A 21,104-nucleotide genomic window follows, 5' to 3' on the forward strand; every position below is an offset into this window, starting at 1 on the left:
CAGTGTGTGCGCTGGAAGAATTCATAAGTCTGCAGTTACACAGACTGATCAATTTGGACCGAACAATCCCTTTAAACATGAAATATAGTTGCCTTCCTAATATGCAGCATTTTCTGCCCGATCTTGAACTTGTGAGTCTTGTAGAAATATTGCAGGAAGCACAAGTATTATTTTACCCTTCCATCTTAGTTCCTTCTTTGCCTAGTGGTCTTTTTAACACCTGTCCCCTTATCTTGGAAGAAAGATTTTCAAATTTTTATCCAACTGCAAAAATAGAACTGAGGTGAGGCTTCAGCTGCAACCAGTTGTCTTACAGCCAGAAACAGAACAGAGAGGAAGAGGAGGGGCATGGCTAAGCTTCTCAAATTCACAGAGATGATTTCAGGTATATTTTTACTTTGAACCAAATACCATGAATAAAAATGAGAAGATTATGCAGATGACAGGGAAATTATTTGCATGCTCTTTTTTCTCAGTTTAACATTCCTTTGATGGGGGTTTAGGAGTTTAAAAACACTTTTTCTGTCTTCTAAAAACAGAACCAAGCTCATTTATTGGCTCTGTATTGGAATTCAGTGAATGTCTATGGACTTGAATGGTGATGAGCTACAATACCAAATACAACACATTTGACAGTGTGTCGCTGTTTATAATCACATATTAAATTTTAAAAAATTTAGATTTTTAAAAAATACATAGTTAGTCTTTAGAACCTGCCAACAATATTTGATCCGACTCACTTCTGTTTGGAAGGGCTGTGGGACTTGGGTACCTACCTCTTTATTGTTCATACTTCTTCCTATAGCTGATTGGTAGGGGGAGGACAGAATCCGATCCCAGTCCAGCTAATATTAACATTTTTCAATTGAAAAGAACTAGATAACCCTTTTAGGAAAAGATGTTTTTAAAATAAAAGTGTTACATATATAAAATAAACAGTGAAAACTAGAACTAGACAAATCATATTTATTAGCAGAAATCCAGTGCAAAACACACAAAAAAGCATTGTTGTGGAGTTCCTCCTACAGGTAACGTGTCCTTTTTTGCTTTATCAACAACATGAAGCGCCTGTTTCATATTCAAGGCTTACTCAAGGAGCACATTAGTCCAATAACAAATCCTATTAATCTTGTTTCTTGCCTTCCTCCACAGTTTGCTTTGTGTCTCTAAGAAAGTAGGCAGGGTTTCGAACACATCGATAAGCCAGTAGTTGCATTCCCAGGGTGTACAGAACATTTAGTATCATGAACTCCCACCATGCTTCTCGAGGAACACGGTAAGTATATGGAGTTCGATGGTAGATTGAAGATCCTATGTGAGCGAACTGAGCCTACAAAGAGAAATGAGGGTAAATAATTTCTAGAGACACATGTAAAAAACAGTGCAGGCAATAGCAACCAAGTGGAAACTAAAGTAAAAGGCCTAAGCCTACCTGTGCCATTGCACCGGCATATACAACTGCCCAGCTCAACATCCATGTACAGCCAGGAACCAGCAGAGCATAGATGGAAACACACAGAAATGGAAGTAGGTAGAACATGTTCACCAACATCTGGAAAAAAGAAATATCTGTCAGCTCTTTCCATAGTCATATGTTACAAGTACAGGAAGCACAGATTAGTAGCACCACTCCAGCGCTGCAATAAAAAAATAAGACACTGGGGTGATATTTTAACCCCTTCACGAAATCTTCCGTACATATATGGCTCAAATCGGAAATGGGTGTATGGAGTGGGCTCACAGGGTGCAGGGAATAGCTAGGTGCTACAGCTAGGACCTGCCTCCAACAATCGTGGATGGTACGAATCGCTTCCCACAATTAACCTGTTAACCCCTTCATTTTCCCTTGGGATTTTCCATTTTTGGGTTTTCATTTTTTTCCTCCCACTCTGCCCAGAGCCACAACTTTTTTTTTCCATCAATATGGCCATGTGAGGGTTTGTTTTTTGCAGGACGAGTTGTACTTTTGAACGACACCACTGATTTTACCATACAGTGTATAGGAAAACGAGAAAAAAATCCAAGTACGGTGAAATTGCAAAAAAGTGCAATCCCACAATTGCTTTTTGATGTTTTTGTTTTTAACTATGTTCACTACATCATAAAACTGACCTGCCATTATGATTCTCCAGGTTCTTTTTTTATTTATTTATGCAATCCAAAGTTTGTAACAAAAAAAAAAAGGCACCATTTTCTGAGACCCGTAGCCTGTCCATTTTTTTGGTTCTGGTTCTGGGTGGGGGCTTATTTTTTTTGTGCGCAGGTCTGACATTTTTATTTATATCATTTTGGGGTAGATATGATGTTTTGATCGCCTGTTATTGCAATGCTATGGCAACAAAAAATAAACGTATTTCTGGCATTTTGATTTTTTTTTCATTGCGCCGCTTACCGATCGGATTAATTCTTTTCATATTTTGATAAGTCGAGCATTTCTGATCTAGTGATACGCATCCGGTTTGTGCAAGTAAAATGCCACTGTCAGAGATTGACAGCAGCATTTAATATGTTAAAAGTGGCGGAGGGGGAACGCATTTCCATCCGCAGCTGTTAGGGGCACATGATAGCTGATCAGAGTCCGCATCAAATGCCGGGACACAATCTATGACATACCTATACGTCATAAGTTGTGAAGTTAAATGCCACTGATATAGTTGGCTAGTTGCTAGTGGTCACAACCATGGATATCTAAGGTCCTGCAATGTCCTACACGAGGAAAGTAGTAATAATAATAATATAATAATAATGAGTAGACATAATGAATCAGAAAAACTATACTACATTTCTAATTGGAGGCATTTGCTAATATAATCATTATTACACCTACTAAATATTGGGATAGGATCTTGGAGATGGGAATACCTCTTTAACACCTAAGATGGGTGACTAGGACACGTTCTCATATATGGGGTCCATGGGAGCTTGGTTAGTCCTTTCGCTCATTCCTCAAACCAGTGGTTGAAATTCTTTTTTACTATCTTTATTTTTTGGTGTATTTTTATGTTGCAAACAATGTACTTCCAGCTCATGAAAGCAACTACTGAATGTCATTAATTTGTGATTGATAAAAGTGTTTATGTATAAACTAGAAGTGTGTGTGTGGGGTGTGTGTGTCTGTATGAGTAGGTGTGTGTGTGTACGTGTGTGTGTGTGTGTGTATGTACGTGTGTGTGTCGCAGCTGCCTGCCCACCCACCTCCATGCAGTCACAGCCAGCAGGAAAGAGGGTGGTTTGCGGCCTGTGCTGGAGATGTGAGTACGTGTGTGTATGTGAGTACGTGTGTGTGTATGTACAGTCATGGCCAAAAGTATTGACACCCCTGCAATTCTGTCAGATAATATTCAGTTTCTTCCTGAAAATGATTGCAAACACAAATTCTTTGGTATTATTATCTTCATTTAATTTGTCTTAAATGAAAAAACACAAAAGAGAATGAAGCAAAAAGCAAAACATTGATCATTTCACACAAAACTCCAAAAATGGGCCGGACAAAAGTATTGGCACCCTCAGCCTAATACTTGGTTGCACAACCTTTAGCCAAAATAACTGCGACCAACCGCTTCCGGTAACCATCAATGAGTTTCTTACAATGCTCTGCTGGAATTTTAGACCATTCTTTTTTGGCAAACTACTCCAGGTCCCTGATATTTGAAGGGTGCCTTCTCCAAACTGCCATTTTTAGATCTCTCCACAGGTGTTCTATGGGATTCAGGTCTGGACTCATTGCTGGCCACCTTAGAAGTCTCCAGTGCTTTCTCTCAAACCATTTTCTAGTGCTTTTTGAAGTGTGTTTTGGGTCATTGTCCTGCTGGAAGACCCATGACCTCTGAGGTAGACCCAGCTTTCTCACACTGGGCCCTACATTATGCTGCAAAATTTGTTGGTAGTCTTCTGACTTCATAATGCCATGCACACGGTCAAGCAGTCCAGTGCCAGAGGCAGCAAAGCAACCCCAAAACATCAGGGAACCTCCGCCATGTTTGACTGTAGGGACAGTGTACTTTTCTTTGAATGCCTCTTTTTTCTCCTGTAAACTCTATGTTGATGCTTTTGCCCTAAAAGCTCTACTTTTGTCTCATCTGACCAGAGAACATTCTTCCAAAATGTTTTAGGCTTTTTCAGGTAAGTTTTGGCAAACTCCAGCCTGGCTTTTTTATGTCTCAGGGTAAGAAGTGGAGTCTTCCTGTGTCTCCTACCATACAGTCCCTTTTCATTCAGATGCCGACGGATAGTACGGATTGACACTGTTGTACCCTCAGACTGCAGGGCAGCTTGAACTTGTTTGGATGTTAGTGGAGGTTCTTTATCCAACATCCGCACAATCCTGCGTTGAAATCTCTTGTCAATTTTTCTTTTCCGGCCACATCTAGGGAGGTTAGCCACAGTGCCATGGGCTTTAAACTTCTTGATGACACTGCGCACGGTAGACACAGGAACATTCAGATCTTTGGAGATGGACTTGTAGCCTTGAGATTGCTCATGCTTCCTCACAATTTGGTTTCTCAAGTCCTCAGACAGTTCTTTGGTCTTCTTTCTTTTCTCCGTGCTCAATGTGGTACACACAAGGACACAGGACAGAGGTTGAGTCAACTTTAATCCATGTCAACTGGCTGCAAGTGTGATTTAGTTATTGCCAACACCTGTTAGGTGCCACAGGTAAGTTATAGGTGCTGTTAATTACACAAATTAGAGAAGCATCACATGATTTTTCGAACAGTGCCAATACTTTTGTCCACCCTCTTTGTTATGTTTGGTGTGGAATTATATCCAATTTGGCTTTAGGACAATTCTTTTTGTGTTTTTTCATTTAAGACAAATTAAATGAAGATAATAATACCAAAGAATTTGTTTGCAATCATTTTCAGGAAGAAACTGAGTATTATCTGACAGAATTTCAGGGGTGTCAATACTTTTGGCCATGACTGTATGTGAGTGTGTGTGTGTGTGAGTATGTGTGTATGTGAGTGTGCGTGTATGTGAGTGTGTGTATGCGAGTACGTGTGTGTGTATGTGAGTATGTGTGTATGTATGTGAGTAAGTACATGTGTGTGTATGTACGTGTGTGTGTGTATGTATGTACGTAGATGGTGGGCAGGCAGCGGCGGGTCCGGCAGGAAAGACCGCGGCTTGAGGCCTGTGCAGGAGGTGGGTCGCGGCGCCACCAGAGGGCGCCCGCACCCCATCTCCAGCACAGGCTGCAAGCCACGGTCTTTCCTGCCGGCTGTGACGGAGGTGGGTGGGCAGGCAGCGGCGGGTCCAGCAGCGGCAGCGGAAGGGCTTCGGCGGTGGCGGGGTCCCGGGCGGTGTCCCGCTGGTGGTACTGTGGAAGGGCCTGGTACCACCAGTGGGTGCCATATTGGAGTACCCATCATTTGGGTATTCCAATACGGCGCTCGGCGTACTTCCGGTGCGGCACGGTGGATTGTGGGATTTGGGGACATCCAGAAGGAAGTGGATGACGGACAATTTAAGGCAATTATATATATAGACAAAAGGAGGGAGCTGATAAAGAAAATAATCAATACAGCTATAATCTATAATTTGTCAATATGTTACATTAAAGGGAATCTGTCACCCTATTTTAACGCTATTAGCTGCGGCCACCGCCATCAGGGGCTTATCAGCAGCATTTTGTAATGTTGTAGATAAGCCCCTGATGAAACCTGAAAGATAAGAAAACACGTTAGATTATACTCACCGGGGGGCGGGTGAGGTGCGGTGGGTGTCGCAGTCCAGTCCGGCGCCTCCCATCTTCATACGATGATGTCCTCCTCCTTGCTTCTCCCTCGGCTCCTGCGCAGGTGCACTTTCTCTGACCTATTGAGGGAAGAGTAAAGTACTGCAGTGCGCAGGCACCGGGAAAGATCAGAGAGGTCCGGTGCCTGCGCACTGCAGTACTCTGCTCTGCCCTCAACAGGGCAGAGAAAGTAAGCTTGCGCAGGAGCTGAGGGAGAAGCAAGGAGGAGGACATCATCATATGAAGATGGGAGGCGCCGGACGGGACGGCGACACCCATCGGACCGGACTGAACGCCAGGGTGAGTATAATCTAACTCTTTTTTCTTATCTTTCAGGTTACATCGGGGGGCTTATCTACAGCATTACAGAATGCTGTAGATAAGCCCCTGATGGCGGTGCCGGCAGCTGATAGGGCTAAAATGGGGTGACAGATCCCCTTTAATTGCCATATGCCAGTTATACTGTATAGCAGCTTTATAAAGTCATGTTTTTAGGACTTCAGGTAAATAAACCAGTTAGTGCTGCAGACATTCTTGGAATTATCTGTAAGATATTGCTTTCTAGATAAAATGTAACACAGAAAACACATCTCTTGACATGTTTGAGATTCAGATGACAGAAGGTCCTTGAAAACTAATAACTGTTAAATTTTGTTTCTATGTTATTTAACTATTGCTGATATATTATTTATTTGGGCTTGTGCAGGAGACCAATGACTGTATGTCAGAATTTTGACTTAACTATTGCACCCTTTGGGGGTAAGTCAGACTTTTTCAAAATAGCATATTGAAAAATATTCAGTAAAATTTACGTAAAACTTACATTCTATTCATTGAAATCCTTGGTGTTTGTATGTATATGAGTCTAATGGGCGATCATACAAGTGATTGACAGTCTTCCCTGTATGACTGTGGATGCAGAGATAGCTATCAATCATTGAGTAAGACCACCCACTGATTTGAATGAATAAAATAAAATCAATACTGAATCTTTTCCAAGAAATCTATACATCATTCTGCTCAGCTTCTACTTCTCTATACCAAGCTGTCCACATATGGGACTGTACAATATGACAGGTAGGCTTTAAATGCCATTTCAAAGATTGGACAGAGCTCAACTGCTGAGCCACTCTGCACATGGTGGCCCCAGCATTGAAGTACACATACATAATTTTGCACTAAAGAGTTAAGAGAATGATAAATAGGTTATTTATTTTTCAAAGAATTTCATGGTTCAAAGTATTGCTCATTTAATTATGCTTTTCTCAAGCTTTTCAACAGTAAACATCGAAAACATTTACCAGAACTTTAGGATAAGCCACAGGGTCCCGTATGTATGGTTCATACTGGTAGATGTAAGTAAAGCAAGAGTCCGAAGGACAGTCCAGTGCCAACTATAAATGCAAATGAGGGTAGAATATAAAATATTACACCTTATCCAGTAGTTGGGCTTAAACATATTTACATTAAACACCCTAAGAACGCATACGTTTAAACATTTGAAAGTCAATAAGTAACATATCACCATTCCCAAGATTGGTGATAAATGTATAATAGACAGGCATCCCAACCTGGGACCCACACTGATAGTGACATAGTTCTGTGTGAATGGAGGAAAAGCAAGCATTTGTGCCCTCTACTCCATTTACTGTCTATAGCTATGATGGAGATACCTGTGGTGCTGACGCCGCTCACACTACTGTCAATCCTGTCTTAGTGATCTAATATTGGAGATAACAGGAGTGTTAAGATAGAAAGAGGCTGCTCACAATGATGTCCTCTATGTCTACCTGATCTTATACTGGACATACCAGGGATGCTGAAGAAGAGGCTGCTCACACTGCTGTCCACCATATCTATCTGATCTAAAATTGAAGCTATCAGGGGTGCTGATGTAAGAAGAGGCTTCTCACACTGCTGTCCACCTTATAGCAAGATCACTTTGGAAAGAAGCTGCTCACTGCTGTCTACCCTGACTTTCTAATCTAATATTGGGAAAACCCGGAGTGTTAAGGTAAGAAGAAACTATTCGTGCTACTGTCATCAATGACTTTCAAAGAAAAGGGGGAGACAGGACGCTTCCAATGCGTAGGTCTGTATGGAAAGTAGATGAGTGCACAGCAAGTGTTAGGCTCACCTGATAGGGTTGTGAGAGTCACAACACCTATAATCGCATAAAACAGCTGCAGCAGTCTGCACAAGGTCCAAGGACTTGGTACAAAGAGAAGGCTGGTAGTGCAATAAGAGAGTGCGCTGCTGTGGTAGAGTTCAAGGTATCTTTATTGCCAAAGCATTTCCTGAGCCAGTCCCAGCTCACTTCATCAGGGCAACTGATGCCCTGATGAAGTGAGCTGGGACTGGCTCAGGAAACGCGTTGGCAATAAAGATACCTTGAACTCTACCACAGCAGCGCAGTCTCTTATTGCACTACCAGCCTTCTCTTTGTATCCTTGACTTTCAGATATAATACTAGAGATACCAGGGGTATCACACTGCTGTTCCCCCTGTCTTTCTAATCTTAAATCTTGCATAGCCTTCAACTTCACATACTCGCTTCACATGCTCATTTGTCATATTTTATGTCAGGTATCTATTCGTGTAACAAGGTGGAATCCATTTCAATGTGCTATTGACTAAATCAACGTGATTTGTTAATTGCCATATATACTCGAGTATAAGTGAGTCTTTCAGCACATTTTTTGGTGCTGAAAACTCTCCACTGGGCTTCTACTCGAGTGAGGATCCCAGAAGATGGAGGGGGAGCAGCAGCGGCAGAGCAGCGGGTCACAGGAGGCAGGAGCTGCCTAATGCAGCTACAGTCTGTGTCCGCTGCTAAAGAGAAATGAATATTCACTGTGCTGGCAGTGAATATTCATTCTCTGTAATAGCGATACCAGTAGTTGCAGCCGCCGCATATGCATATTCACTTCTCTCCACTCCCATGAGAGTAGAGGGCAGTGAATATTCATTTCTCTTAAATAGTGGGCACACGTGACCGCCCGGCCACTGCAGGAAGCTGGTGGCTGACAGTGTGCACGCTACTAAATAGCAATGAATACCCATTGCCCTCCATGCACATAGTCCCAGCATGGAGAGCAGCGAGTATTCCGGCAGCTGTGCTCTGCTTGTAAGCAACGCATGATGTCCCTCTTACAAGCATAAAGTAGCTGCTGGCACTGTAACAAGATGCTGCGAGATAGGGATAAGGAGCTATACATACAAGGATAGGGATGTGGAGCCATGCATACAAGGACAGGGATATAGATCCATGCATACAATGATAAGGATGAGGAGCCATGCAGACTAGGATAGGGATAAGGAGCCATGCATACAAGGATATTGATGAGAAGTCATGCACACCAGGATAGGGATGAGGAGCCATGCAAACCAGGATAGGGATGAGGAGCCATGCATACCAGGATGGGGATGAGGAGCCATGCATACTAGGATGGGGATGAGGAGCCATGCAGACCAGAATAGCGATGAGGAGCCATGCACACAAGGATAAGGATGAAGAGCCATGCATACCATGATGGGGATGAGGAGTCATGCATACCAGGATAGGAACGAGGAGCCATGCAGACAAGGACAGGGGTGAGCAGCCATGCAGACAACGATAGGGATGAGTAGCCATGCATACAAGTATAGGGATGAATAGCTATGCATACAAGGATAGGGATGAGGAGCCATGCAGACCAGGATAGGAATGAGGAGCCATGCATACAAGGATAAGGATGCAAAGCCATGCATAACATGATGGGGATTGAGGAGCCATGCATACCAGGATAGGGATGAAGAGCCATGCATACCAGGATAGGGATGAAGAGCCATGCATACCAGGATAGGGATGAGGAGTCATGCATACCAGGATAGGAATGAGGAGCCATGCATACCAGGATAGGGATGAGGAGTCATGCATACCAGGATAGGGATGAGGGGACAATGCATACCGGGATAGGGATGAGGGGACAATGCATACCCGGCTTAAATTTGTCAATAAGTTTTCCCAGTTTTTTGTGGTAAAATTAGGTGCCTTGGCTTATACTCGGGTTGACTTATACTTGAGTATATATTGTAAATGCGTTTTGTAGTTTATTCATTATAATATTGCTTTCTAGATCACACATTCTATCGCAATGTGCAATTAACATGGCATTTAGCTATCGCACCAATATAGTGGGTTGTTACTGTGCCCACAATGGGAAACAGTGGATCAAACATCATTATATTTATACTTACCAGGCCTCTGAAAAGAGTAAATGTAATTGCGCCCAACAGATACAAAATCAGTGCACTATCTACTGGGCGTTGAAAAATTCCTTCTTTGTGAGCCAATGTTATCTGAAAAAAACAATAAAAATAGAAGGTTTATATTGTACAGGACGGTTACAGGAAGTTTTACCCCCAGCAGTTCGCCCCCACGTACATTTCGCCCCCCCCCCCCCGCACATTTTGCCCCTATCATTTCGCCCCACACATTTCGCCCCCGGATGTTTCGCCCCCGGATGTTTCACCTACAGCATTTTGTCCCTGAATGTGTCGCCATCTGATGTTTCGCCCCTAGCATTTTGACCTCAGAAGTTTCACCCTCAGCTTTTGGGGTCAACAGGCAGAGAACAAAACATCTAGGGCTGAACATACCTGGGGGTAAGATATACAGGAACCCAATTGCAATATACAGGACCCCAATTGCTGGGGGGTTCCTGTGGCTGCCTTTTCAGCAGCTCACCCAGTGTCTCTTCTGGCTGGCCTTAAAGGAGTATTGTCACCCTAGAACACAAAAAAACTGACATACATACCTGTCGCAGCTGCAGCTCCTTGGATCACGGAGTGCAGTCTAGCGGTTCCCCGTGATGTCTTCTCCTGCTTCCGGCTGTCTTTTCATCTTGCCTGGATCACTTATCCATGAAGCATGAAGAATGCCGCGGTAGTGAGGTCGAATGTCTCCTGGCCGCTCACTGACATGACGTCACTCCTGCCCCATTCATCAGTCAATCCAGGGGGCAGGATGCCTCTCCTGTCACCAAGAAACTGCTGCGCATGCGCAGTGCCGCGATGAGATCAGGTAGAAGAGTTTTGATTTCAGAGTGGTTTACATTCCCCACCTAAATCAGGCCTCATTCACACAACATTTTTTTGAATCCGTTTATTTTTTTTGTGTTGTTTTTGTAACACAAAAACGTTTTAGAAACGTTTTGGAAAATGTCTTGTTAAAATTGCGGACAAAATGCTCTGACACCATAATACAATCAGTTGTGAGGTTTACAGATAGAAACAGTTGATTTAACATGTCACAAAAGTGCAGCACTCTGTACAGTACTTTTGTGACATGTGGATTGATGACGGATGGGAATAAATGAACCACAAGAATAAACTGGCGAAACATCCAAACACAAAATTCTGGGAGCAAAACAGGGTACAAACATCTGGGGGTGAACTGCTGGGGGCGAAACATTGAAGACGGACTGGAATTCATGAACCACAAGGACAAACTGGCGAAACATCCAAACACAAAAACCTGGGGGCAAAACAGGGTACAAATATCCGAGGGCGAACTGCCGGAGGCAAACTGCTGGGGGCGATATGTGCGGGGGTGAAACATCCTGGGGGCCAAATGCTGGGGACGAAATGTGCGGGGGCGAAATGTACCCGGGGGAGAACTGCTGGGGGCGAAACATCGAGGGCAAAACAGGGTACAAACATCCGGGGGCGAAACATTGATGACGGACGGGAATTCATGAACCACAAGGACAAACTGGCGAAACATCCAAATACAAAATTCTGGGGGGCAAAACAGGGTACAAACATCCGGGGGCAAACTGCTGGGGTAAAATGTGCGGGGGTGAAACATCCTGGGGGCAAAATGCTGGGGACGAAATGTGCGAGGGGTGAAATGTACCCGGAGGCGAAGTGCTGGGGACGAAACATCCAAATCCCGTACAGGACACTGGGGTGTAAGGATGTTTCGGCCACTGTTACCTGTTCAGCTGGTATTTTGGTAAGGACATGCTTTTCTCTGAATATTCTCATTCCTGCCCAGACAGGAAGAAACAGGTAGGGAACATTAAGAATGAAGGCAGGACGGACTTCTGTCCCATACTTCCCTGAAATAGAATAATACGACTTTGTTAAAATTCACTGCAGCAGAAAGATATAAATTCCATCACACACGAACAAGACCAAATAATCCCTCTTAGGGTGTGTGCACATGCTGTGGACCCGCAGCGGATTTGGCTGCTGCGGTGTACAGTACCATAATATCCTATGGATATTAAAAACCGCAGTGCAGACGGTGCGGATTTTTCGGTGCGGATTTGCTGCGGTTTCTAAACCGCAGAAAGAATTGACATGTCAATTCTTTCTGCGGATTCCGCTGCGGTTTACCATCTCCTCCATCGTGGAGATGATAAACCGCAGGGCAAAACCGCAGGCTAATCCGCAGGTAAACTGCAGGTCTTTTGACCTGCAGATTTACCTGCGGATTTTTCAAAATCCGCACGGCCAAATCCGCAGAGCATTCCTTATGTTACAGCACGATAGAAGGGACATTGACTGAGTCATGGCCCCCTAGTGAGTTTTCATGGCAGTACTGTATATACGCTCCCAGATCCACCAGCAGAAACGTACGTCTGTCTCCCAAGACACTATGACACACCAGCATATAAATCACTGTGACACTGTGGGATATAGGAGACAAGACTTATTCCCAAGTCTTATGAAATCAAACATTAGTTTTACCAGTTCGTCCTGACGGAACTGAAGGAGCAAACTCTAGCGAGGTTTTCATGAGGTTTATCACCACCAAATAAACAAACGCTCTTAGCGTACATTTTCAATAGCATCTAAATATCATGACTACGTTCCATGTCCATTTTCACACAGTTATATGTGATTGTTTTGGAAATAAGCTTAGAATAAAATGACAACATGAAATACGCCATTCTTGTTTTGCAAAAATAAGTCACAAAGAATCTGTGTTCTCAGGACATAGGACTTGTGGATGAGACCCTCCTCTGTTCCAGCACTGCCTCGTTGTCACTGCTCCTGGTGATTTTTTTACAGGCTTTAGTGGCGATGTGATGAATAAAACACACATAACCGCTGCAGGCAATCATTAGGCTCAGCAGCTGTCAACAGTGGCAGAGCCACAGAGTCTGGTGATCGGCTGCAACTGTCGTGTATCACTGTGGCCTGAAAATAATCCGTGTTGGAGAGGGCGCCGTCTACAGGAGAAGGTGAGTATTGCTGTGCTTGTTATTCTCAACATCTGCAAGGGCTGGAGAAGGTTGAAATGTTTACGGTCCCAACTCCACTTCAGTCATGATAACATTATCTCTGTCTATAACTGTAACGGTGAGCTAGATACAAATCTACTTACACGAAAATGTGCCGAATTTATTACTGTGGCTCATGCTGGATGACAAAACTAGACATTTTGTTTTATAATTTTATACCACAGATTAGATTAGTCTACCTAAATATTTAACACCACAATCATGGTGCAACTGGTCATGTTTAAGCCATTCATCTTCCCATGCAAAGCTGTGCCCCACTGTCAGGTATGGAGAAAAACAAATATCTTAAATTGTAATGCAAGACATGGACCCTAGTTTTTTGGTATAAATTGAACCAGAATGCAGTTGCATTTATCACTGTATCTTCCCCAATGTATACCTTCTTACCAAGCAGATAGTACGGAAGTAATGTTGAACCGAAGCACTGCCATGTCAATACACAGACAGACTGCAAACACCAGCACTATAGGAGCGGAGTAACTCTCTTGGCTGAATTGATCTGTCCCACACTGCTTCTTCAGCAAAGTAACGGACATATGACACTGCTTCTTCAGCAAAGTAACGGACATATGTCACTGCTTCTGCAGCAAAGTAACGGACATATGACACTCTTCTTCAGCAAAGTAACGGACATATGACACTGCTTCTGCAGCAAAGTAACGGACATATGACACTGCTTCTGCAGCAAAGTAACGGACATATGTCACTGCTTCTGCAGCAAAGTAACGGACATATGTCACTGCTTCTGCAGCAAAGTAACGGACATATGACACTCTTCTTCAGCAAAGTAACGGACATATGACACTGCTTCTGCAGCAAAGTAACGGACATATGACACTGCTTCTGCAGCAAAGTAACGGACATATGTCACTGCTTCTGCAGCAAAGTAACGGACATATGTCACTGCTTCTGCAGCAAAGTAACGGACATAGGTCACTGCTTCTTCAGCAAAGTAACTGACATATGTCACTGCTTCTGCAGCAAAGTCATGGACATATGACACTGCTTCTGCAGCAAAGTAACGGACATATGACACTGCTTCTGCAGCAAAGTAACGGACATATGACACTGCTTCTGCAGCAAAGTAACGGACATATGACACTGCTTCTGCAGCAAAGTAACGGACATATGTCACTGCTTCTGCAGCAAAGTAACGGACATATGTCACTGCTTCTGCAGCAAAGTAACGGACATATGTCACTGCTTCTGCAGCAAAGTAACTGACATATGTCACTGCTTCTGCAGCAAAGTAACGGACATATGTCACTGCTTCTGCAGCAAAGTAACGGACATATGTCACTGCTTCTGCAGCAAAGTAACGGACATAGGTCACTGCTTCTTCAGCAAAGTAACTGACATATGTCACTGCTTCTGCAGCAAAGTCATGGACATATGACACTGCTTCTGCAGCAAAGTAACGGACATATGACACTGCTTCTGCAGCAAAGTAACGGACATATGACACTGCTTCTGCAGCAAAGTAACGGACATATGTCACTGCTTCTGCAGCAAAGTAACGGACATATGTCACTGCTTCTGCAGCAAAGTAACGGACATATGACACTGCTTCTTCAGCAAAGTAACGGACATATGTCACTGCTTCTGCAGCAAAGTCATGGACATATGTCACTGCTTCTGCAGCAAAGTAATGGACATATGTCACTGCTTCTGCAGCAAAGTAACTGACATATGTCACTGCTTCTGCAGCAAAGTAACGGTCATATGTCACTGCTTCTGCAGCAAAGTAACGGTCATATGTCACTGCTTCTGCAGCAAAGTAACGGACATATGTCACTGCTTCTGCAGCAAAGTAACGGACATAGGTCACTGCTTCTTCAGCAAAGTAACTGACATATGTCACTGCTTCTGCAGCAAAGTCATGGACATATGACACTGCTTCTGCAGCAAAGTAACGGACATATGACACTGCTTCTGCAGCAAAGTAACGGACATATGACACTGCTTCTGCAGCAAAGTAACGGACATATGTCACTGCTTCTGCAGCAAAGTAACGGACATATGTCACTGCTTCTGCAGCAAAGTAACGGACATATGACACTGCTTCTTCAGCAATGTAACGGACATATGTCACTGCTTCTGCAGCAAAGTCATGGACATATGTCACTGCTTCTGCAGCAAAGTAATGGACATATGTCACTGCTTCTGCAGCAAAGTAACTGACATATGTCACTGCTTCTGCAGCAAAGTAACGGTCATATGTCACTGCTTCTGCAGCAAAGTAACGGTCATATGTCACTGCTTCTGCAGCAAAGTAACTGACATATGTCACTGCTTCTGCAGCAAAGTCATGGACATATGACACTCCTTCTGCAGCAAAGTAACGGACATATGACACTGCTTCTGCAGCAAAGTCATGGACATATGACACTCCTTCTTCAGCAAAGTAACGGACATATGACACTGCTGCAGAAGCAGTGTCATATGTCAGTTACTTTGCTGCAGAAGCAGTGTCATATGTCCGTTACTTTGCTGCAGAAGCAAAGTAACGGTCATATGTCACTGCTTCTGCAGCAAAGTAACGGACATATGTCACTGCTTCTGCAGCAAAGTAACTGACATATGTCACTGCTTCTGCAGCAAAGTAACGGACATATGACACTGCTTCTGCAGCAAAGTAACGGACATATGACACTGCCTCTGCAGCAAAGTCACGGACATATCACACTGCTTCTGCAGCAAACTCACGGACATATCACACTGCTTCTGCAGCAAAGTAACGGACATATCACACTGCTTCTGCAGCAAAGTAACGGACATATGTCACTGCTTCTGCAGCAAAGTAACGGACATATGACACTGCTTCTGCAGCAAAATAACGGACATAAGACACTGCTTCTGCAGCAAAGTAACGGACATATGTCACTGCTTCTGCAGCAAAGTAACGGACATATAACACTGCTTCTGCAGCAAAGTCACGGCCATATGAGCCCTCACCCAGCAAAGTAAGGGACATATGACACTGCTTTGCTTCTGCAGCAAAGTAACGGACATATGTACAAAAAAATGTATAACCCAGTGAATGGATGGAAGAAGAATTGCGTGACACAAAGCCTGATCCAATTTTGTCAATTCGTAGCTACTAATTTCTCTTGAATGCTTTCAAGACTTGGCGATTCTTTGTTTTGTTTTTTTTCCTCTTAAGTTATTTCAATAGCCATAATTTTTATATTTTTCCATTGACATAGGCATATGAGGGCTTGTTTTTTGCTTCATGAATTGTAGTTTTGAATGACACCCTTCATTTAAAAAAAAATGTACAAAACAAGGGAAAACAATCTCAAGTGGGGAAAAATGATGGAAGGCAGCGATCAAAAACAGCAATTCTGATTTTTCCATTTTTCTTTTTTACTTTTAGACATTTAACCCCTTCACTATATATGGCACATCTTTCCCTACACATGATAACTGATTCCTATGCCTTTAACCCCTTCACAACCTTGAGATTTTCTATTATTGTTTTTTCCTCCCCTTCTTCCCAGAGCAATAACTTGTATTTATCTGTAAAAATGGTTGTGTGGGTGCGTGTTTTTTGCAGGACGAGTTGTACTTTTGAATGACACCATTGATTTTACCTTATAGTGTACTAGAAAATAGGGAAAACAATTCATGTGAGATGAAATTTAAAAAAAAAAATGCAGTTCCACAATTGTTTTTTTCTCCCATGTTCACCATTGCTAAAACTTACCTGCCGTTATTATTCTCTAGGACATTACGAGTTTACAGATACCAAACATGTATAGGTTCTTTTTTATTTATGTGGTGACAAGAAAATCCAAAATTTGTAAAAAAAAAAAAAAAAAAATTAAAAAAAATTAAAAAATAGCCATTTTCCAAGACCCATAGCATCTCAAATTTTCAGTATCTGAATCTGGGTGAGGGCTTTTTTTTGCACCTTAAACTGATGTTTTTATTGATACCATTTTGGGGTAGATATGATGTTTTGATTGCCTATTATTGCAATGCTTAGGCAACTAAAAAAATGTAATTCTGGTGTAGATTTTTTTTCTTGTTACACCATTTAATGATCAGAAAATTTATTTTTATATTTTGAAGCAGCGATACCAAATACGTGTATTTTTTTTTCTTTATTATTGTTTTGTTTTGATTGGGCCAAAAGGGAGTGATTTTAACTTTTATATTTTTTTTATATTTTTAAAAATATTTTTTTTTCTACTTTTTACTTGCTTCAATAGTCTCGCTTTGAAGACTTGAAGCTTGTGCGACACATAGCAGGGCTTCACTCTGATGATATCTGAGTGCAGTCAGATTTATGCGGATTGACAGAATGGAGAGGATCAAGACATTTTTCTCTCCATCTTCTCCTCATACAAGAGAATCGGATCACACGCTGACCAGAGATTGATTAGCATGTGATCTTCATAATCGACAGATTCTCTCAAAAGAGAGAATAAACACTGATGGTCATCTAGCCTTAGGAAAGGGTTGCAATATTAGATTTTTGCAGGTTTGACTTCTGGTAACCCTTCCATTCCAATCAACTGAGTGAAGGGCCGGCGGCCCTTAACCAGTGAGTGAGCTGTGCCATGTAAATAATGAAGGGGTGCGGTGCCATATAAATAAACGCTGGATACTTGAAGCTGATGAACAATAGATACTAAACTTGACTTACCAACCACATTGCCAGGCAAAAACACCAGCATGCTCATAACGAGTGAGCCCAGCCAGAAAAGACCCACTGTCTTGTAGTTCTTCCTGGACAGAAAGATATGAAAGTACAACATTTCTTATCAGAAAGAAGGCTAAGGTTACAGGACAGTACCAAAATCATTCCGTAGCCTCCAAGACCCTAGCCTAGCCGTGAACAATCTGGCATGGCGATCGTAGACTGCTATTATTATCTATATGTTGCCCAAATAACTAATTCTGACCAATAAGTACACACTCGATTATTCACAACACTTCTTGTTGTGATTAATATAGTTTTGCTGCCCTAGCAGTTATCACACAGTCACCCAAGGAAAACTTTTTGTATCGCACAGGAAGGATATGGTAACAGACTATTCTCCATGGGGAAGGAAAATGATTCACATTGTTGGAAATATCTTTTCATACATCTGGTATACATTACTGTCGTCTGGATGGTTTGACCGGCAGCGATCTGTCTCGACTACACCATATACAGGAATAATCGGCTTTACCGTGCGCTCCCGTGTTCTCTACGAGAGAGCAGGTCGTCTTGGCGCCAAACATAAAGGTTAGCATTTAGAATTCCAAATAATATTGGGGGGAGGGTTAAAAGAACGCAATGCCCCCCTAGACTGTAGGCGCATCCGCCGTTTCGAACAACTTGAGTCTACTGTGTATGGAGGCATCAAGTAAAAAAAAAAGGGAGAAGCCAGCGCTGCTTGTGGTCAGAACGCAATACATAAAGTGCATATGCACACATGACTTTCTATGTAACTGTATTTCAAAATGAGACATTTAGCAAAAAATTGATCAATCATTTGAGCTACCCCGCCATGCCAAGGCAATCTCATATGGGGGCAGTCCTACTCTACGTTTTTTATATTCGCTGTGCCATTGCAGCCTCCTAAATATATTAAAAGCAAGACCATATTAAATGCACACCATACCTGAAGCGTTTCTGAATCACTCCCATGAAGCCAGAAAAGGTGAGCGCAGATAAAGACCAACCAGGTCCAGACAGATATTTCAGGTTTAGCCTCCACACTCTCCTGACCAGCAATCACAGATAAAGGGTGATACAGGGTGGTGGCTGACCACCACGTTTGCCGTCTGCGCTGGGTTACGTTCGCCGTTTTTTCTGTATTCATTATGATTGATCTAGGCTGCTGTACACACACAGCAGCCCAGCCCTGCCCCAGGGCTCTATTTAATTGTGCACCTGTGTCTGGGCCTGTATCACCCTTCATCTGTGATTGCTGGTGAGGAGAGTGTGGAGGTTAAACCTGAAATGTCTGTCTGGACCTGGTTGGCATTTATCTGCGCTCACCTTTTTTGGCTTCATGGGAGTGATTCAGAAACGCTTCAGGTATAGTGTGCATTTAATATGGTCTTGCTTTTAATACATATAGGAGGCCGCAATGGCACAGCGAATATAAAAAACGTAGAGTAGGATTGCCGAATTTGAGATTGCCTTGGCGTGGCGAGGTAGCTCAAATGATTGATCAATTTTTTTGCTAAATGTCTCATTTTGAAATACAGTTAGAAATTAATATGTGCATATGCACTTTATGTATTGCGTTCTGACCACAAGCAGCGCTGGCTTCTCCCCTTTTTTTTACTTGTGTATGGAGGCAGTTAGGTTTGAAATAACGTTCATCAGCCAGCAAAGAGGGAGACCACATACTATGACAGTCATATTGACCCAATGGAGCACTGGTCCATGTGTGGACTATCAGGTTATCTCAAACTAATCATGCTTGATAACAGTTACATAGGTTGAAAAAAAAAAGACCTGGGGCAAATTAAATTCAACCTTTTCTCCACCATTTTAACAGTATTTTTGGACTATTAGATTATTTTTTTTATAAAACTATCTTCAAAAAAAAGTCTTATTGTCTATAATCAAGAGGGAAAGCCTCATCCCCATGATTGATTCCTTAATGACCGGGCACTAATAAAAGTTCTTAGCTTGATTACTGAGAGAACTGTGCTGCTCCAGTTTTATTCCTCCCACTACCCAGCACCGACCAGGGAAGCTGATCAGATTATTACAGGGAAGCAGAAGCTAAACGCATATAGCGGTCGTGGAGAGATCTGTGCAGACATTTAAAGCCCCCAAGAACAGCACCATCCACCTCCGGGCCAACCTCAACATTTGTCTGTGACGGCAATTAGTCTTTGTTGTAAGAGGATTCAGCTTTATAATAATAGGTACTGCTTTCTCCTGTATGCTCTTCCACAGTGTATCTCTTTTATTGAGTTTTATGCAAAGCTGAATCAGACAAAATTGATGTTGGTTCAATTTTGCAAATGTTCTTAACAATCCTTTGTTCCCCCAACCCCTCTGCCACATGCTTTGCCACAAGTTGTTTTAAATGAGTAACAGAGAAACACAAAAGAAAAAAATATGAAAATGAATTTAAGGTGCCCCCTATACTTCCTTAGATGACCAGAGACATGTTTTCCTATTTTCTGGTACCAAAACATTGTTGATCCTTATAGTTTGAAAAATATAAATTTATATTTTTCAACAATGGGTTTTTCCACGATTCTGAATACATGGAAGAAAATGACGTCTCACAAGTTAAAGCTTATATTTTTTCATTAATTTAAGACTTGCCTAGTAAGCTTAGAAATGTGAAGATAACATATCCAAATCCCAGAGCAAATAATTCCATTACTTACCCCTGAGCAATTGCTCCCAACATTATCAAGTAAAGCAGGTAATGCACAGTCCCATCCCACAGGCAAATAAGCATTCCATGTGCAGTACGGAGGTATGGCTCCCCCTACAGGTAGAAAGTGATATCAGCAAATCTATATTAATTTAAATAGTATAATTCTCGCAGATGCCTGCTGTGTCAGCACATCATTGCAACGTGACTAAGATACTATGTCCCTGATATTATGGCATAGACCAGGAATAAATACCTACACTACAGTTGCTGTAAAACTACAACTCCCAATATGCTGCTAACATAGGATTTATATTATCCGCCACATAAAATAACAGGCCAAACCCAAAAGTCACAGAGAAACCCTCCATGAGCTGGGGCTGGTATACATACTGTTGCCAACCATACTGTTATACTGTTGGATTTGTCCTGCTATTGTATGGTCAGGTTAATATAAATCCTCTATCTTAATAGCTATTCACTAAATTTGGCAAATTAATAAATGCACATTTCTATATTTCCGGTAAACAAAGGTCTTTTCCCCTTTCAAATATGGTGTTTGTGGGTTCGAATAACCTAAAGTGCTTGTGAGTCATGTGTGAACCCTGCTGGAGCTTTTGTTAATATTAATATGCCATTAACGACTCCAGCGCATGCGCACATCTTGCACACGGTCAGTAAATGCTGCGGGTTGGACGCCAAGTACTTGCACAGCGTCCAACCTGCAGC

At 42.4% G+C, this 21,104-nt stretch overlaps 1 protein-coding gene across 1 annotated transcript in view; it reads right to left on the minus strand.

Moving 5' to 3' along the window:
• Nucleotides 1-952: 952 nt before the first annotated feature.
• TM6SF2 (transmembrane 6 superfamily member 2) overlaps nt 953-21,104 on the minus strand; it is a 54,398-nt gene continuing 34,246 nt past the window's right edge. The window contains exons 4-10 of the mRNA XM_073555132.1: nt 20,386-20,489; nt 17,684-17,766; nt 11,717-11,841; nt 9,977-10,078; nt 7,039-7,131; nt 1,433-1,552; nt 953-1,330 (exon numbers count right to left, since the gene is read on the minus strand). Coding sequence (XP_073411233.1) covers nt 1,124-1,330; nt 1,433-1,552; nt 7,039-7,131; nt 9,977-10,078; nt 11,717-11,841; nt 17,684-17,766; nt 20,386-20,489 — 834 coding nt within the window. The 3' untranslated portion in view covers nt 953-1,123. The remainder of the gene's footprint in view (nt 1,331-1,432; nt 1,553-7,038; nt 7,132-9,976; nt 10,079-11,716; nt 11,842-17,683; nt 17,767-20,385; nt 20,490-21,104) is intronic.

Source organism: Dendrobates tinctorius, unplaced genomic scaffold (genome assembly GCF_039654945.1).
Source record: "Dendrobates tinctorius isolate UK_male_01 unplaced genomic scaffold, ASM3965494v1 ptg000219l, whole genome shotgun sequence".
In the NCBI taxonomy this organism is placed as follows: Eukaryota; Metazoa; Chordata; class Amphibia; order Anura; family Dendrobatidae; genus Dendrobates; species Dendrobates tinctorius.